The sequence below is a fragment of the Schistocerca nitens genome, chromosome 7 (assembly GCF_023898315.1).
Source record: "Schistocerca nitens isolate TAMUIC-IGC-003100 chromosome 7, iqSchNite1.1, whole genome shotgun sequence".
NCBI classification, from domain to species: domain Eukaryota; kingdom Metazoa; phylum Arthropoda; class Insecta; order Orthoptera; family Acrididae; genus Schistocerca; species Schistocerca nitens.
The window spans coordinates 518,368,754-518,388,462 of NC_064620.1; the positions used below are offsets into that span (position 1 = coordinate 518,368,754).

Consider the following 19,709-nt stretch of genomic DNA (forward strand, 5'->3'; position numbering starts at 1 on the left):
CCCAATTTGAAGAAGGAGGTCATTACAGCAACTAATTGCTATTTTGCAGACTTGGACAATTCCTATCATCCGGAAAGGATCAACAAATTAGAACAGCATTGGACGAAGTGTATAAGTCTAAAAGAAGACTATGTCAAAAAATAAAAAAGTTTTACCCCAATACGTAAGTAGTATTTATTTTTGCACGGACTTTTCAAACGCCCTTCGTACAGGCGTGCCTTAAGTCTCCACAGAAGGCAACAGGGACATTATTGTCTCAGCAAAACTGTACTAATTCTCACGCCATGTCTTTGTTGCTCGTTTCCCGCGGAATTGTTATTGGAATAGCACTGATCGCTTTTCCAATTTTCTATAACGTAATATTTCAAGGCAACGCAGATTTTACGAAAAAAATTACTGTAGTTTTTAAAAGAAGAGGTTTAGTTAAAAACGAAAAAAATTAGTACTGGTGCTATGTGTAATTTATTGATCTCTCGGGCTTATTACTCGGTTGTTGTTGTGTTCTTCAGTCCAGAGACTGGTTTGATGCAGCTCTCCACGCTACTCTGTCCTGTGCAAGCTTCTTCATCTCCCAGTACCTATTGCAACCTACATCCTTCTGAGTCTGTTTAGTGTATTCATCTCTTGGTCTTCCTCTAAGATTTTTCCCTCCGTACTGCCCTCCAATACTAAATTGGTGATCCCTTGATGCCTCAGAATATGTCCTACCAACCGATCCCTTCTTCTAGTCAAGTTGTGCCACAGATTTCTCTTCTCCCCAATTCTAGTCAATACTTCCTCATTAGTTATGTGATCTACCCATCTAATCTTCGGCATTCTTCTGTAGCACCACATTTCGAAAGCTTCTATTCTCTTTTTGCCCAAAACTATTTATCACCCACGTTTCACTTCCATACATGGCTACGCTCCATACAAATACTTTCAGAAACGACTTCCTGACACTTAAATCTATACTCAGTGTTAAAAAATTTCTCTTCTTCAGCCATTGCCAGTCTACATTTTATAGATTCTCTACTTCGACCATCATCAGTTATTTTGCTCCAACAAATAGCAAAACTCATTTACTACTTTAAGCGTGTCATTTCCTAATCTAATACCCGCAGCATCACCCGATGCAATTCGGCTACATTCCATTATCCTACTTGTATAGCGGGAAGTGACTCCTGGTTAAAACTCGGAGAAGGTGTTTGATGTTACTACCGCCTCCGGCATTCGTATTTCAATTAAGTGTTGTCATTCCTTCGAGCGACCTGATGTCACTCCTCATTAATTAATGCTGGTTTATGTGTAGTTAATTTTGAATTGGCCATTTGAATTAATATTTTGGAGCGCAGTATAGCACTAAGGCAACCTCATTGTATATCACCTTGTGCCCCGGTCTAGTACCTTAATTTTCAGTGGCACGAGTTAGCTCCACTACCGGTTTTACTGATGTGCTCCCTTCAACATCTTGTCTTGTATAAGTTTGCCCCATGCGTGTCAGGGGACACAGAGATGAGCTTTAGTGTAACTTCAGAGCTAGTCAGTTAATGGAATCTTCATTTTGGGTTGGCTTCCACTGAAGAGTTTGAGTGGAGCGTAGTGTGTTTGATTTGTTATTCATTTAATTACTGTAAGTTTGTTTATTTAATGGGGAGCAAGACATTTCAATACTGTTGGTATTAACTCCACTAGTTGCTGGGTGTTGCTAATTCGTTCCAAATGGTCTACTACTTATTCAATGGCAAGGCTGTTGATTAGTTGGTTACTGTGAGTACAAATTCACGCTGTTTATATGTTACCGAAATTGTTAAAGTGTCTGTGTCGTGATTCAATCACTAGCTACGTGTTTGAGCGAAATTGATATAAACCTTACATTGCCTACTTAAAATCTGTTGCCAGCAGAAACCCTTAAGAGAACTAAGTTTTGTCGCTGCTTATGTTAACCCTTACTGGGAGTAATATTTCATGTAGTTAAATTTTGTCTTAAAATGTGTATTTCTCTGATGTAATAAACGAGAGATAAAAGAAAAAAGCAAAGGAGGCTGGTCTTTCCTATTGTGTCCGGTTTGTAACACGAATCAACAATGTCATCGGCAAACGTCAAAGTATTTATTTCTTCTCCATGGATTTTAATTCCTACTCCGAACTTTTCTTTTGTTTCCTTTACTGCTTGCTCAATATACAGGTTGAATAACATCCGGGATAGGCTACAACCCTGTCTCTCTCCCTTCCCAACCACTGCTTCCCTTTCATGCCCCTCGACTCTTATAACTGCCATCTGGCTTCTGTACAAATAGTAAATAGCCTTTCGCTCCCTGTATTTTACCCCTGCCACCTTCACCTATGTTGGAACGACTTATCTTAGAAGAAAGATTAAGGAAAGGCAAACCTACGTTTCTAGTACAGTAGAGCGTCGATTATCCGAACATCGGTCAACCGAACGACCGCTTAACCAAACTGTGTCGCTGCTGACCGGCCAAGCCGCCAGTCGCTATGTTTCAACAATCAGCACACTTCTGTCGGCTTGGCACTGGCAGTAGAAGTAGCGGCAGTATCAAAGCTGCTCACAGCAACAGCTGCGCCAGCTTAGAGTTGAGGCGTGCCGCTCCGCGCAGTTTGAAGGATTGCGCGCCCCCAAGAAGAGCTTTTCACGGTGCAAAAATTCACCTTCTGTTCTCTGTTACGACCACTTCTGTGCTGCTGCGTGAAGAAGTGAACTTGACGATACAAAATGCTTAAACGTAAACGTGTTGTCCTTTCTATGAGGGACAAATACGAGATTATTAAAAGGTTACAAGAAGGTAAATCTGCAACCACTTTATCCAATGAGTACAAGGTGGGGAAGTCGACAATTACGGAGATAAAAAAAAAAAAGACGAGCATAGCAAATTTTATAGCTATGCTTGATTCTACTGACGGATCAACAAGCCGTAAAACTTTGAAGCTCGCCACTAACACAGATCTAGATGATGCTGTTTACAAGTGGTTTACACAAAAGAGATCGGAAGGAGAACCTATCTCAGGTCCCATTCTGTGTGAGAAAGCAATGCAGTTCAACGACAAACTTGGAGGGCCTTCGAACTTTAAAGCGAGCACGGGCTGGTTAAAACGAGCTTCAAGTCAAGACACGGCATTCGTGAACTTACAATAAAGGGAGAAAAACTGTCGACTGATTCTTCAGCAGCTGATTCTTTCAAAGTCAAACTAAGGGACGTATTAAGGGAAGAAGATAATGCTCTCGAAAACGTTTACAATGTGTATATTTTTGTTTAATAACCTGTGCCACATACTATATATTCCTACTGAAGCTGTCTTTGTATGTTACTTTGTAATACAGTCTGGAACCGCAAGACCGCTACGGTCGCAGGTTCGAATCCTGCCTCGGGCATGGATGTTTGTGATGTCCTTAGGTTAGTTAGGTTTAACTAGTTCTAAGTTCTAGGGGACTAATGACCTCAGCAGTTGAGTCCCATAGTGCTCAGAGCCATTTTTTTTTACTTTGTAATACTAAAAGAGATGCCTATTTTTATGAATAAATTTACTGTACGGTACTTCTTTTTAGCAAATAAACATGTACAGTTCGATTATCCGAACAAACCAGTTTTCCGAACACCCATGTCCCCGGATAATCGACGCTCTACTGTATTTGTAGACTTAGAGAAAGCTTTTGACAATGTTGACTGGAATACTCTCTTTCAAATTCTGAAGGTGGCAGGGGTAAAATACAGGGAGCGAAAGGCTATTTACAATTTGTACAGAAATCAGATGACAGTTATAAGAGTCGAGGGACATGAAAGAGAAGCAGTGGTTGGGAAGGAAGAGAGACAGGGTTGTAGCCTCTCCCCAATGCCATTCAATCTGTATATTGAGCAAGCAGTAAAGGAAACAAAAGAAAAGTTCGGAGTAGGTATTAAAATCCATGGAGAAGAAATAAAAACTTTAAGGTTCGCCGATGACATTGTAATTCTGTCAGAGATAGCAAAGGACCTGGAAGAGCAGCTGAACGGAATGGATAGTGTCTTAAAAGGAGGGTATAAGATAAACATCAACAAAAGCAAAACGAGGATAATGGAATGTAGTCGAATTAGGTCGGGTGATGCTGAGGGAATTAGATTAGGAAATGAGACACTTAAAGTAGTAAAGGAGTTTTGCTATTTGGGGACCAAAACAACTGATGATGGTCGAAGTAGAGAGGATATAAAAGGTAGACTGGCAATGGCAAGGAAAGCGTATCTGAAGAAGAGAAATTTGTTAACATCGAGTATAGATTTAAGTGTCAGGAAGACGGTTCTGAAAGTATTTGTATGGAGTGTAGCCATGTATGGAAGAGAAACGTGGATGATAAATAGTTTAGACAAGAAGAGAATAGAAGCTTTCGAAATGTGTTGCTACAGAATAATGCTGAAGATTAGGTGGGTAGATCACATATCTAATGAAGAGGTAATGAATAGAATTGAAGAGGAATTTGTGGCACTACTTGACTAGAAGAAGGGATCGGTTGGTAGGACACGGTTTGAGGCATCAAGGGATCACCAATTTAGTACTGGAGGGCAGCATGGAGGGTAAACATCTTAGAGGGAGATCAAGAGATGAATACACTAAGCAGATTCTGAAGGATGTAGGCTGCAGTAGGTACTGGGAGATGAAGAAGCTTGCACAGGGTAGAGGAGCATGGAGAGCTGCATCAAACCAGTCTCAGGACTGAAGACAACAAGAACAACAACCACATTCACCTACATATATATTCAGGAAACATTCCTCACACACAAAGAAAGAAAATATGTTATGTGGACATGTGTCCGGAAACGCTTACTTGCCATGTTAGAGCCCATTTTATTACTTCTCTTCAAATCACATTAATCATGGAATGGAAACACACAGCAACAGAACGTACCAGCGTGACTTCAAACACTTTGTTACAGGAAATGTTCAAAATGTTCTCCGTTAGCGAGGATACATGCATCCACCCTCCGTCGCACGGAATCCCTGATGCGCTGATGCAGCCCTGGAGAATGGCGCATTGTATCACAGCCGTCCACAATACGAGCACGACGAGTCTCTACATTTGGTACCGAGGTTGCGTAGACAAGAGCTTTCAAATGCCCCCATAAATGGAAGTCAAGAGGGTTGAGGTCAGGAGAGCGTGGAGGCCATGGAATTGGTCCGCCTCTACCAATCCATCGGTCACCGAATCTGTTGTTGAGAAGCGTACGAACACTTCGACTGAAAGGTGCAGGAGCTCCATCGTGTATGAACCGCATGTTGTGACGTACTTCTAAAGGCATACGTTCTAGCAGCACAGGTAAAGTATCCCGTATGCAATCATGATAACGTGCTCCATTGGGCGTAGGTGGAAGAACATGGGGCCCAATCAAGACATCACCAACAATGCCGTCCCAAACGTTCACAAAAAATCTGTGTTGATGACGTGATTGCACAATTGCGTGCGGATTCTCGTCAGCCCATACATGTAGAATGTGAAAATTAAAATTTGATCACGTTGGAATGAAGCCTCATCCGTAAAGAGAACATTTGCACTGAAATGAGTATTGACACATTGTTGGATGAACCATTCGCAGAAGTGTACGCGTGGAGGCCAATCAGCTGCTGATGATAGTGCCTGCACACGCTGTACACGGCACGGAAACAACTGGTTCTCCCGTAACACTCTCCATACAGTGACGTGGTCAACGTTACCTTGTACAGCAGCAACTTCTCTGACGCTGACAGTAGGGTTATCGTCAACTGCACGAAGAATTGCCTCTTCCATTGCAGGTGTCCTCGTCGTTCTAGGTCTTCCCCAGTCGCGAGTCATAGGCTGGAATGTTCCGTGCTCCGTAAGACGCCGATCAACTGCTTCGAACGTCTTCGTGTCGGGACACCTTCGTTCTGGAAATCTGTCTCGATACAAACGTACCGCGCCACGGCTATTGCCCCGTGCTAATCCATACATCAAATGGGCATCTGCCAACTCCGCATTTGTAAACATTGCACTGGCTGCAAAACCACGTTCGTGATGAACACTAACCTGTTGATGCTAGGTACTGATGTGCTTGATGCTAGAGCCGGCCGCGGTGGTCTCGCGGTTCTAGGCGCGCAGTCCGGAACCGTGCGACTGCTACGGTCGCAGGTTCGAATCCTGCCTCGGGCATGGATGTGTGTGATGTCCTTAGGTTAGTTAGGTTTAAGTAGTTCTAAGTTCTAGGGGACTGATGACAACAGCAGTTGAGTCCCATAGTGCTCAGAGCCATTTTTTGCTTGATGCTAGTACTGTAGAGCAATGAGTCGCATGTCAACACAAGCACCGAAGTCAACATTACCTTCCTTCAATTGGGCCAACTGGCGGCTTAATCGAGGAAGTACAGTACATACTGACGAAACTAAAATGAGCTCTAACATGGAAATTAAGCGTTTCCGGACACATGTCCACGTAACATCTTTTCATTATTTGTGTGTGAGGAATGTTTCCTGAAAGTTTGGCCGTACCTTTTTGTAACACCCTGTATACGAGGGGCGTTCAGAAAGTAAGCTCCGATCGGTCGCGAAATGGAAACGACTATGAAAATCCGATAAAGCTTTGCACAGATGTGTTGGGTAGTGTCTCTAGTATATCCCCAGTTAGCATCACGTCGCTCTTCTCATTTCTGAGCTCGCAGTGAGTGCGTAAAGATGTCTAGAAAATAGTGTCTGCCGCCAAGTACGAGGCCTGGTGAGAAATTTCGCCTGAAGCTATGCAGCTAACATTACATAACTGTCGTGCTGTTTCTTCTTCAAGACAATTCTCAGCCGCATTCTGCAGGGGCAATGAAGATGCTCCTGCATCGTTTTCAAATGGAAATGTGAGATTACCCACAATACAGTCCGCAATTGTCTCTCCCTGAGTTTCATCTCTGGTCACATGAACCGCTGTCTTTGAAGACAACATTTTGACACAGACAACGAGGTGTAGGCCAGCGTGGAGAATTGGCGGAAAGCACTGGCGGCTGCCTTCTATGATGAGGCTATTGAAAAGTTGGTACAACGCTATGACAAAAGTCTAAGTCAGAACGGCGACTACGTAGAGAAGTAGCTGAAAGGTGTAGCTAATTGTTACAAGTAAAACATTTCTGATGTTCACTGTGGTTTCAATTTGGCAATCAATCGGAGCTTACTTTCTGAACAGGCCTCGTATATATCACCTGTTGTAACCGAGACCAAAGAAATGCCGAAAAATACCGGTTGAGCAGAACTGACATACCGGTGCAGGTTGTTTTAAGGGTTCCCTTTCCCCTCCCCCCGCGGCCAGGTGGCGGGCTACCTGTCTGCCGCGCCGTTCGCGCTGGGCGGTGTGCTGCTGGTGCAGGGCCGCTCGCTGGGCTGGCTGGTGGCTGCGCGCCTGTTCGCCGGCGTGGGCTCGGGCGGCGTGCTGGCCCTGGCGCCGCACTACGTGGCCGAGGTCGCGCAGGAGCGCCACCGCGGCGCCCTGGGCACCGTCTTCGCCATCCAGCTCAACATGGGCATCCTGCTGGCCTACGTGGTCGGCGCCGTCGCCACCTACCGCAGCGTCTGCGCGCTCTGCATCGCGCTGCCCACCGTCTTCGTCGCGGCGTGGACCGCCCTGCCGGAGACCCCGCAGTACCTGCTGTCCCGCGGTCGGGACGTCGACGCCCTCAGGTCGCTGCGGTGGCTGCGCGGAGCCGACTACGACGTCGAAGAAGAGCTGGAGCGCCTCAAGAAATCCGCGGCGTCCACTTCCCGAGATGAGGACACCGGTCGCGCCCAGGAGAAACCGTCCTTGGCCGACTTCTTCATGGACCGCGCTTCGCGACGCGCCTTTATCACGGTACGGAAAGCAGATCGCTGCTTGCTCTCCCATTATCGAAAATGGCTCTGAGCACTATGGGACTTAACATCATGAGGTCATCAGTCCCCTAGAACCTAGAACTACTTAAACCTAACTAACCTAAGGACATCACACACATCCATGCCCGAGGCAGGATTCGAACCTGCGACCGTAGCAGTCGCGCGGTTCCGGGCTGAAGCGCCTGGAACAGCTCGGCCACCACGGCCGGCTCCCATTATCGAAGCAGTAGTGCGAAGCATACAGTGCGACAAAACACAACTGTGTTGCTCGAGGCCTCCCCGACGGATTAGTTGTAGGTAAGTCTCTGTTGATCCACCGTGGACAGGGGACATCAGCTGGTCAAGTAATTATCAAAGAAATTCGCCGACAGCCGTGTAACTGATATTTTATTTTATTTTGACTACCAGTTTTGGCATTTCCACTATACCATCTTCAGGCTCCATACGCATCTCTCACAAATAAACGATACTGTCGCAGTGCCATATATTCTGGCAGTGGGTGGTTTACAATCGCTATTGTTCGCTGTGAGAATGCTTCGCTACCTGGACTAGAATCTTTTGCCGACCGAGATGTCATCGCTTACAAGACATGGCATTGTGGAATCGACCCGAAGACCCAAAGTAGACCTAGTTGTGTTTATAGTAATATGCCTTTTATTCTATATATCCGCTCCTGTAGAAAAGTTAGTAATTATGAACATTTATACTCAGCAAGCCATCCAACGGTGTGTGGCGGAGAGCACTTTACGTGCCACTATCATTACCTCCCTTTCCTGTTCCATTCGCGTATTGTTCGCGGGACGAACGACTGCTGGAAAGCCTCCGTGCGCGCTCGAATCTCTCTAATTTTACATTCGTGATCTCCTCGGGACGTATAAGTAGGGGGAAGCAATATATTCCATACCTCATCCGGAAACGCATCCTCTCGAAACCTGGACAGCAAGCTACACTGCGATGCAGAGCGCCTCTCTTGCAGAGTCTGCCACTTGAGTTTGCTAAACATCTCCGTAACGCTATCACGCTTACCAAATAACCCTGTGACGAAACGCGCCGCTCTCCATTGGGTCTTCTCTATCTCCTCTGTCAACCCGACCTGGTACGAATCCCACACAGATGAGCAATACTCAAGTACTCCTGGATGATGCGAATTCAAAGCATCGCAAGTACTTCATTCGGGACACTTGCGATACGGTTTCAATTCACGACATCCAGGAATACATGGCACTGTATTTTTGAGAGATGCATATGGGGCGTGAATATGGCGTAGTGGAATTCCGAAACTCGTCGTGAAAATAAAATAAAATACCATCTCAGTTACACATCTGATGACGAATTCAATTAATGTTAAAAAATGTTCAAATATGTGTGAATTCCTAAGGTACCAAACTTCTGAGGTCATTGGTCCCTAGAATTTCTATGATAATTACTTGACGGCTGTTGTAGCCGAGCGGCTCTAGGCGCTTCAGTCCGGAACCGCGCGACCGCTACGGTCACAGGTTCGAATCCTGCCTCGGGCATGGATGTGTGTGATGTCCTTAGGTTAGTTAGGTTTAAGTAGTTCTAAGGTCTAGGGGACTGATGACCTCTTATGTTAAGTCCCATAATCCTCAGAGCCATTTGAACCATTTGATAATTACTTGACCAGCTGATGTCCCCTGTCCACGAAGGATCAACAGAGACTTACCTACAACTAGTCCGTCGGGGAGGCCTCAAGCAACCCAGCTGTGTTTCGTCGGACTGTATGTTCCAGACTACTGCTTCGATAATGGGAGAGACACTACTTAAACTAACTTATGCTAAGAACAACATACACATCAATGCCCGAGGTAGGACTCAAACCCGCGGCGATTTCATTGATGATTAGTTGTAGATAAGGACATCGACAAAGCCAAGAAGAAGCCTTTCATAGCAGACTTCTTCCTGGATCGCGCGTCTCGACGCGCCTTTATCTCGGTACGTAACGCAAATCACTACTTGCTCTCCCATTATCGAAGCAGTAGTGCGGAGCAAAAGAAAACTGGGTTCCTTGAGGCTTTACCGACGGACTAGTTATAGAAAAAGACATCGGCCAAGCCTAGAAAAAGCCTTCCTTGGCAGACTTCTTCCTGGATCGCGCATCGCGACGCGACTTTATCTCGCTTCGTAACGCAAATCACAACTTTCTCTTACAGTATCGAAGCAGTAGGTGGAGCCTCAGTGTGAGGAAAATAAAACTGTGTTACTTGAGGATTTCCCGACATACTAGTTGTAAATACGATTCTCGGGCGACATGTCAGATGTCGATACGAAATTTCCGCAATATTTGAAAGGCGCAAGTGATCGACATCGTTTCATCAAAGCCACTGGTGTTCAAAATTAAAGCAACAAACAGAAATTTTGCAAGGTTGCGTTTAATTTGCCACAAAACTGTGTAATCAGGTGATAATAAAACATAAACAATATAAAGAATACAGAACGTAAACAAATGAAATATGCTTATAGGTAGACAAAAATGTTCGTGTTTTGGGGCTTAACGGATTTTCACACGCATTCCGACAGCTCGTTAATCTCCTCAGTATGAGGTGTGACCACCTCTGACAGAAATGCAGGCCTGACAAACGACCCGGCGTGCTGGGAATGTTGTCATCAATCTCATGTTCAGCCCATTCTTCCAGCCATGCTGCTCCCAAGCCTTAGAGAGTAGTTGGTGGATGCTGACATGATGCAACCCGTGTCTCTAGTACATATCAGACGTGCTCTATGGCATTCAAACCGAGAGAGCGAGCAGGCCATGCCATGTGAGCAATGTCTTCCGTTTCCAGTAAAACATCAACCACGCGTGCTCTATGAGGTTGACCATTATGGTCCAGCAGTACGAAGTCTGGGCCCACAGCATCTCGCAATAACCGCACACGAGGTCCGAAGATCTCGTCACGATACCTGACAGCAGTTAAACCTTTCCAATTCAACCGTGCAATTTCATGAGGAGGTGTTCGAGTGGTCAAGATAATCCCTACCCACACCATTAAGGATCCTCTTCGATAATCACTGTTCAGACCAAATCGTGACTCATCTGTAAAAAGAACATTGGTCCACTGTTCGACCGTCCAGGTGGTCTGTTGACGGCTCCACTCTAGGCGTGTCAGAGGAAAACATACAGCAGGTTTCCGACAGTGAACGCCACTCTGCTGAAGCCTTGTGTACACCGTTTGCCTCGCTACAGCACGTCCAGCGGATGTTGCGACGTCAGATGCCAGTTGCCGTACAGTACTAAGGCGGTACTGTGGCATCCTTACAGCCAAATAACGGTCCTCTCTTTCTGATGTTACACGTGGTCGGCCTCGCCCTGGTCTTCGGGATAGTTTCAAACTCTATAAAGTGCCGCCACATCCGGAAAATAATGATTCACATTAAACCAATAGGTCACATCAGTTTGCGACTGACCTGCTTCCATTCTTCCCATAGTTGGCGTGGTCGTCCGTTGAACAGAACGCCATCTTTTGTGCAGGTCAGTTTGGATGATGATATCGTGAATTAGACACAGGGCGCGGAAATAACTGTTTGTTGCCTTTTTCTTTGGACACCACTGTATTTAATGCTCATCTGTAAGAGTCAACTACACATTTATGAGGGCTATAAATAAGAGGAAGAAAATCAAAATTAAATAATCATGTATGATAGCAGTAACATTTTTTTAATATGTGTGCAAACAAAAAAACAGTAGAGCCCGTAAGCAAAAGCAAGACATTTGCCACAGCCACGGTACAATGAAAAGAATAAAGGAGCAGTATATACGCGAGACGTGGCTGGCTCATGGGTGGGTCTGTCTTTTAGGAGAATGTATTCATAGTGCTGTGTTCCACGTTAGGGCCCATAAAAGGAGCAGTATAAGGTACATCCCAACTTCGGGGTGGATCCGTTACAATACTATCGAATAACTGGTAAAAAATTACGTCAAACAGTTATGTCGTTCTTGTCAGAATGCTCAATAGTCGAGCACAATCTTTTTATCGTCTTGGAAAAGATAATAAAATGATAATCCTTTGATCCACATCAGATCTCGGACCTTAACAGATGGAGAATATGTGTCTTCCTGGGAGAGTAACATCTGCGGCTAGATCGCGTGTAGCGCAGTTCGAAGGTATGAAGTGACCATCGTTCATATCAGTGGCCACACGTCTGCTGAGGATCCACACACTAGGCGATGTTCGTCCCTATCCATCAGGCGACACTGCGGGCAGATGGCTGCGTCAGACATACAGATACTGTGTAATCACAATCGCATCTCGTATTTGTCATCGACAACAAGGTTGGCCGTACCAAGAAAGCCACAGTGGATGACACGTCACACCATTGACCGTAGAGTCATCAAATGGCGACTCTCGGTTATAAACAGGGCAAGGTTCCTCGATGTTGGAGCTCTGGTGTTGGGTAATTCAGCATACACATAGCTATATTTACGGTCTGGGTATTTGAAAGAGATGGCGCAATCTGTGCAATGGCACACTTCGGGACCAGCCAGAGATACCCACAGTGGCCGATCAGTGTCTCAGTAAGGGCCACAGTATGGACTACAAAAACACCAGAATCCTCTCACCGACATTTCCGTACTGGGACACTGTTATTAAAGAAGCGGTAGAAATTAGCAGCTCGACTTATCTGGTGAACAGGAACGCTGGATACCATGTTAGTAAGGCATGCGATCCAGCGGTGGCCATTTTAAAATCACGTCAACTATAAAGAGAAACTTCATGAAATGTATTCACTGTTGCGAATATGGACTACCAACAGCTGTATAACAGAATCACGTTAGTGAAAATTTGTGCCGGACCGGAACTCTAAACAGGATTTTCCGCTTAACGCGAGCGATTGCCTTACCATTTTTTTAATTTTTTATTTTTTTCTCTTTTTTTATTTCTTTACGGCCTCCCTTCTCCCCTCACAGCCCTTCCAAACGCTCACCTTGTTTTGCCTTCTTCGGTTAGCTTTCAGGCTTTAGTCGTTTTTATTGTTATTATTATTATTATTATTATTAAGAGTCCAACCTTCTACCAACTTTCTTTACTTTTTTATTTTATGTGCTTCTTTTATGTTTTGAAGCCAAATCTCAATTTTTCTTGCCTTTCTGCGAGTGCTCGTTCACATTTTTTTTTTCGGCTTCCTATTTTTTTCTGTTAGCCGGATGCCTAAATTACCTTTGCTAACATAAACGAGAAGAAATATTTCTTCTTAATATTAATTAAAGGAAATTCTTCTTCTTGATATTGGAAAGACAAGTAAGTATATTACAATAAAATGAAACGTTGTAACGTGCGCTTAGGGCACACGATACTCCTTTAAGACTGTACTATGATAAGTTGACGGGCTTCACCTTATGAGAAAGGATTTTCGTATAGATATTGACCGCGTGTACCTGAATGGAGGCAAATCAGACTTACACCCACTCTGTAATAACAATGATACGTCAAGCAAGTCCGAAATGCAACTACACGTCAGGACGGACAAAAAGCAACACAGTAACACTGCATAATATGGTAAATTTTAGAACCAGAAAATCTATTGAACTGATAATTTCACTTTCTGTACTGATATGGATAAACCATAAATACATAACACCAAACTATATTGTTTACCTCAAAACTTCGTACTGTCTATTGATCTGATTAACATCGGGCATAGGTTACCCTAGAAATAGCACTTTTGAATCACACACACAATGTCAATTTTGATAAAGATAAAACACTGATAAATTTTGGTTTTTATATTGACTTTAACTTTGCTGGTCAAATCAGTTTAGAACACTTTAGAATTCAAATTAATAAAAAGGGGGGCGGCCCTGAAACTGTTATGATCACTGTATAAAAAAATTGATTACTGAAATCAATATGCCCTCAAGCTTTCCAAAATATGAGTTACTACTCTTTTTATCTTATTTCCTGCTTATTTAAATACCTTTATATCTGTCTCAAAAAAATTAAACTTCATCACTAAATCTATATTAAAGTTATCTTCCAACTTTGTCAGACCTTCGTTATTAATTTACTGGTTCATTAACAAAACAGTTCTTTAAACATCATTCTAATATAGCTAGGTCTGCAGGTAATTATTATTAACACAAACTTTAATTTTTCATCTCGGGACACTCTGATTGCACAACATTTGGAAAGGACCCTATTTAGGTTAGTTGTGAGGATAATTAAATGAAAGGAAAGTTCTGGTAAAATTTAAGTTGTTTTTAAGTTGTTATTGAACAGTATGGAAAAAAAGTAACACTGGTCCATACGAATACAGTACTAAAAGTTTCAACCTGTTTGTATCGATGCGGCGGTTGGCAAGCGGCGAGATGGCGAGGCACAGAGCACACATACAACCACAGCTATAGCTCTTGACTTATCGGCACTTTATTTCTTCATAGCGTCGCAATACTTTTCCGTTTAGTGCCTATGGAATTTTGCCATGCTGTATGGGCGTTGGAGCGGCATACCCGAGGCTCAATGAAACCACGTCTTCCAGGAGAGCCTCCTCTATCCAGAACGTGTTGCTCAGACCAATGCCCAACTCCGACTACTACTGCTGAGCCCGTTGTGCCGTGCAGCGCCCGTGCGCATTTTCCCGCGCTCGCCTGACACCTACCTTTTACCGCTCCCTTACAGACCGGGTATTCACCCGAGGTTTTGCATTCTACATATCCTAATACATTGCCTACGTATGGACCAGGCGCACAGTTACAATTTTAAACATGTTACAACAGTTTCAACATTTGTTACCTTTCAATTCTATTATAATATTGCTTGACATTTGACATAAAAATTAATATTCACATTGAAATTTGTTTACAGTTTTCTTAACACAATGACATGAAACAAAAAAAGAAATGAAATCAGAACATCGATTACACTAATTTATCGAAAAATCAGAAGAAAAAAAATATTATTTATATGTACAACAGTACAGCGTTGTTGTTGTTACAACGTGAAGTATCTCATCTTCATAAGGAAAACGTAAAACACTGTATCCCCTTGAAAACTTAAAACTTCTCTGCTTATGGCATAAGATGATTAAAAAAATAATTTGATGTCTAATTTCTTCATGAGGATGTAGTCTCGTGCTTCTTGCCACGGACTTGATTTCTTTTTTGTAGTGTCTCGTGAAAGGATCGAAGACGTTCTAGTACCAGTTATCTGTAATCGTACAAGGCTGGCATCTCTGAATTCCCCACCAATCTTAATCTATTAGTGTTCTCTGTATAATACCATTTGACTATCAGTGCACGACTTACGGCCCGACCCAAACTTCCATATGTCGTCAGTCATGTGTCTACAACCTGGCCACCCATTACGTATTTCCCCGTGCAGGGGAGACGTTTTACTTGAAAGCTGGACACCCGGTGTAACCGGATAAATACGATATTGCAGTGCCTGTGTTATTCCGAATTTCGACGTGATGATCCTTCGGACGTGCACGCATGTCCTAAGGAACATTACATCTTAATTCGTAATAACACAGGCACTGCAATATCGCAATATCGTATCGCAGAGTACAAAGAGGAACTGTCAGTCGCACAAGGGATACGCTGCGGTGGCGACGTAGATATCGGGATGACAGCTGCGCGGACGGGCACACGCCAGCGCGGACACGTATATCGGCAGGCGGGTCCCGACAGAGGGCGCTGGAGCGGCAGGCAGCAGTGCACAGTGTGGCTGACAGCCTTTGCGTCGAAGCTGCCTGTCCATCCTCTGACAGGTTGCGTGGCTATCTCTCTCGCTGCCGAACACGATGTCTGTGCTACCGGTACTTGAATTCTGCTGATTCATACCTATGTAGTTTCTTTTTAGTCCGGCATAAATGGGAGGCTATGGTCACAGTCTCAGCTGTGTGTGTACCGCACCTGAAGACTCCGCCGGTTGCGAATGTGAAATATTGTGGTAATTACACAACAACATCCGATGTCTTGCCCAGAACCATATCTTTAAAATAACTGTGAGTGCTATTGACAAGGGACTTCAGATCGATTCCGTATTTCTGGATTTCCGGAAGGCTTTTGACGCTCCACACAAGCAGCTCGTAGTGAAATTGCGTGCTTATGGAATAGCGTCTCAGTTATGTGACTGGATTTGTGATTTCCTGTCAGAGAGGTCACAGTTCGTAGTAATTGAGGGAAACTCATCGAGTAAAACAGAAGTGATTTCTGGCGTTCCCTTTGCTGTTCCTTATCTATATAAATGATTTGGGAGACAATCTGAGCAGCCGTCTTCGGTTGTTTGCAGATGACGCTGTCGTTTATCGACTAATAAAGTCATCAGAAGATCAAAACAAACTACAAAATGATTTAGAAAAGGTATCTGAATGGTGCGAAAAGTGGCAGTTGACTCTAAATAACGAAAAGTGTGAGGTCATCCATATGAGTGCTAAAAGGTACTCATTAAACTTCGGTTACACGATAAATCAGTCTAATCTAAAAGCCGTAAATTCAACTAAATACCTAGGTATTACAATTACGAACAACTTAAATTGGAAGGAACACATAGAAAATGCTGTGGGGAAGGCTAACCAAAGACTGCGTTTTACTGACAGGGCACTTAGAAAATATAACAGACCTACTAAGGAGACTGCCTACACTAGGCTTGTCCGTCACCTTTTAGAATACTGCTGCGCGCTGTGGGATCCTTACCAGATAGGACTGACGGAGTACATCGAAAAAGTTCAAAGAAAGGCAGCACGTTCTGTATTATCGCGAAATATGGGAGTGAGTGACACAGAAATGATACAGGATTTGGGCTGGAAACCATTAAAAGAAATTCCAGTCACCAACTTTCTCCTCCGAATGCGAAAATATTTTGTTGACACCGACCTACGTAGGTAGGAACGATCACCACGATAAAATAAGGGAAATCAGAGCTCATACGGAAAGATATGTGTGTTCATTCTTTCCGCGCGCTATACGAGATTGGAATAATAGAGAATTGTGAAGGTGGTTCTATGAACCCTCTGCCAGGCACTTAAATGTGATTTGCAGAGTATCCATGTAGATGTAGATGTCGAACACTAGTTCGGAAGACAATTTCAAAGGGTCCCGCAAATTAGCATTTTGTTACATTGAAAGCAACCTCCACTTATTCTTAGTGTTTAATCTCCATACTCTCTAATATATAGGGAGTGGCCAATACAACGATAATTATCAGAAGCAACTGCAGAAGATCAGTGTATGAGATTTTCCCCATACATATTCTATGGTTTTACTGTAGATGGATTTCCTTGTCTATGCAGCGTGTGAGCAGTTATTACACTGAAGTGCCAAAGAAGCTGGTACACCTGCCTAATACCGTGTAGGGATCCTGCGAGCACGCGGAAGTCCCGCAGTACGACGTGGCATGGACTCGACTGATGTCTGACACCATAATTCCTGCAGGGCTGTCCATTAATCCGTAAGAGTACGAGAGGGTGGAGATTTTTTCTCAACAGCACGTTGCAAAGCATCCCAGAGATGCTCAATAACGTTCGTGTCTGGGGAGTTTGGTGGTCAGCGGAAGTGTTTAAACTCAGAAGAGTGTTTCTTGAGCCACTATGGAGCAACTCTGGACGTGTGGGATGTTGCACTGTCCTGCTGAAATTGCCCAAGTCCGTCGAAATGCACAATGGACATGAATAGATGTAGGTGATGAGACAGGATGCTTATTAGAGTGTCACCGGTCACAGTTGTATCTAGACGTATCAGGGATCCCATATCACTCGAATTGCACACGCCCCACACCATTATAGAGCCTACAGCAGCTTGAACAGTCCCCTCACCATTATAGAGCCTACACCAGCTTGAACAGTCCCCTATTGACATGCAGCGTCCATGGATTCATGAGGTTATCCCCATACCGGTACAAGTCCATCCGCTCGATACAATTTGAAACGAGACTCGTCCGACCAGGCAACATGTTACCATTCATCAAAAGTCCAATGTCGGTGTTGACTGGTCTAGGTGAGGCGTAAAGCTTTGTGTCGTGCAGTCATCAAAGGTACACGAGTGGGTCTTCGGCTCCGAAAGCCCATATCGATGGTTGAATGGTTCGCACGCTGACACTTGTTGATGGTCCAGCATTGAAATGTGCTGCAATTTGCCGAAGGATTGCACTTCTGTCACCCTGAACGATTCTCTTCAGTCTTCGTTGATCCCGTTCTTAAAGGATCTTTTTCCGGCTTCAGCGATGTCGGGAATTTGATGTTTTATCGCATTCATGATATCACGGCACACTCGTGAAAAGGTCGTACGCCAGAATCCTCGCTTCAACTCTACCTCGGAAACGATGTGTCCCATCGCTCGTACGCCGACGATAACACCACTTTCAAACTCACTTAAATGTTGATAACCTGCGATTGTAGCAGGAGTAATCGATCTAACAACTACGCCAGACATTTTTTGTCTTATATAGACGTTGCTGACTGCAGCGCCATATTCTGCCTGTTTACTTATGTCTGTTTATTTGAATACGCACGGCTATACCAGTTTCTTTGGCGCTTAGTGTATTACTCGGTATAGGGAAATGATTGGATTGTCTTCAGCCATGAACTGGGCGTCGGGTGGGGCGTGTCTTTGTGAAGGGAGTTTTGTATAGGCGGAGACACTCCTCCGGCGTTGTCCGAGATAATAGTTGCATGCTCCTCCAGTGGTCTGAGGTGAGTTCAGAGATGTCTTGCAGGCACGGAGCTATAGGCGATGGCAAGACTGGACGTGGACATAGTTACGTACCTTTTTCTTGTCTTGAGATTGATCCTTTTGGACATGCCGACCTGATGGTACCAGAAGAATTGGCGCTGAACGAATGTGTCTTCTCGGTAGATGCTTGGACGCGTCTCAGGTTAGTTAGTGGAAAGAGAAACCCTCTTTGTAGCTATGACGCAAGGAAATTCTGTAAAAGTATCCACATTCCTTGACAGGCTAGCGCCAGGACAATGGATTGAGCAAAGATGCACTGTTTCCCGTGCTCCTTGTCTTTCTCTCTCTCTAGTGATCGTTCGTGGAAAATTTTCTTGTGATCTCGTCAGGAGGGGATGATAGAAAGTCAGTTCCTCTCTGCCCCATTGGGTAGCCTAAAAACTTTAATGTAGTGGAGATATAAACTAAAAATCTCTCTCGCCTGATTGGCAGATAAATTGTTGTTTCTACTTGACTGTGTAGCAAACTGTCTTGTGCGTTTGTTATGCTGATCCAAAGTGAAGCTAAGAAAAGAAGTAGTAGGTTCATCCAGGTTTTATATTCGGAAGTAGAAGCCGCTGGTTGTTGGGCTGAGGAGGTAGCAGCACAGGTCTCCATTGGAGAACATTAGCTCCTGATGGGCGACACAGTAAATTCCTGTTGGTAACTGCAGCTCTGCAGGCCTTGATCGCTCTGAGACGCGAGTTTTTAGTCAGATCAATTTCAGTATTCGCGTTAAATTCCTAATTCTTAGTTTGCAAAAGGATTACTGATTAGCTACTAAAATCCCGGTGCAAAATTTTCAAGAACTGTTGAGGCAAATGCCGACTGTGTGATCTGCTTCCCAGTGGGGATGCATGACTGATCTTTTCGTACCTATAACATGGTGATCCACGCCATCGTCTCTGGCTCTATCGGGTGATTCGAGCGTCGAGCTCTGGTTGTTTAAAAGGACTCACTTCAAATTCTGTTGCCTCACCAACTATCTTTGGGTGCACACACACGAGGGTCTTATGTGTGGTATTAACAATCATATAAGCAGATAAATGGTCATCAGATTTTTTTTAAATTCGTAAGCCGACGCTACCGCAACACATTGGAGGAACCATTAGAGAAATATTAAATGATCAGAAGTTATATGAATTAGTTTTTTTCCTTACTGTAAATTATATATTTCCCTTCCATATTACTTAACTGTGTTTAACGGGACCAGCACTAGACA

At 44.1% G+C, this 19,709-nt stretch overlaps 2 protein-coding genes across 2 annotated transcripts in view; one reads left to right on the plus strand and one right to left on the minus strand.

The window, feature by feature from the left end:
* Positions 1-19,709, minus strand: part of LOC126195717 (uncharacterized) — a 611,971-nt gene that overhangs the window by 293,057 nt on the left and 299,205 nt on the right. The gene's annotated exons all lie outside the window — the stretch shown is intronic.
* LOC126195718 (facilitated trehalose transporter Tret1-like) overlaps positions 1-19,709 on the plus strand; it is a 105,907-nt gene that overhangs the window by 80,281 nt on the left and 5,917 nt on the right. Inside the window, exon 3 of the mRNA XM_049934347.1 lies at positions 7,268-7,804. Coding sequence (XP_049790304.1) covers positions 7,268-7,804 — 537 coding nt within the window. The remainder of the gene's footprint in view (positions 1-7,267; positions 7,805-19,709) is intronic.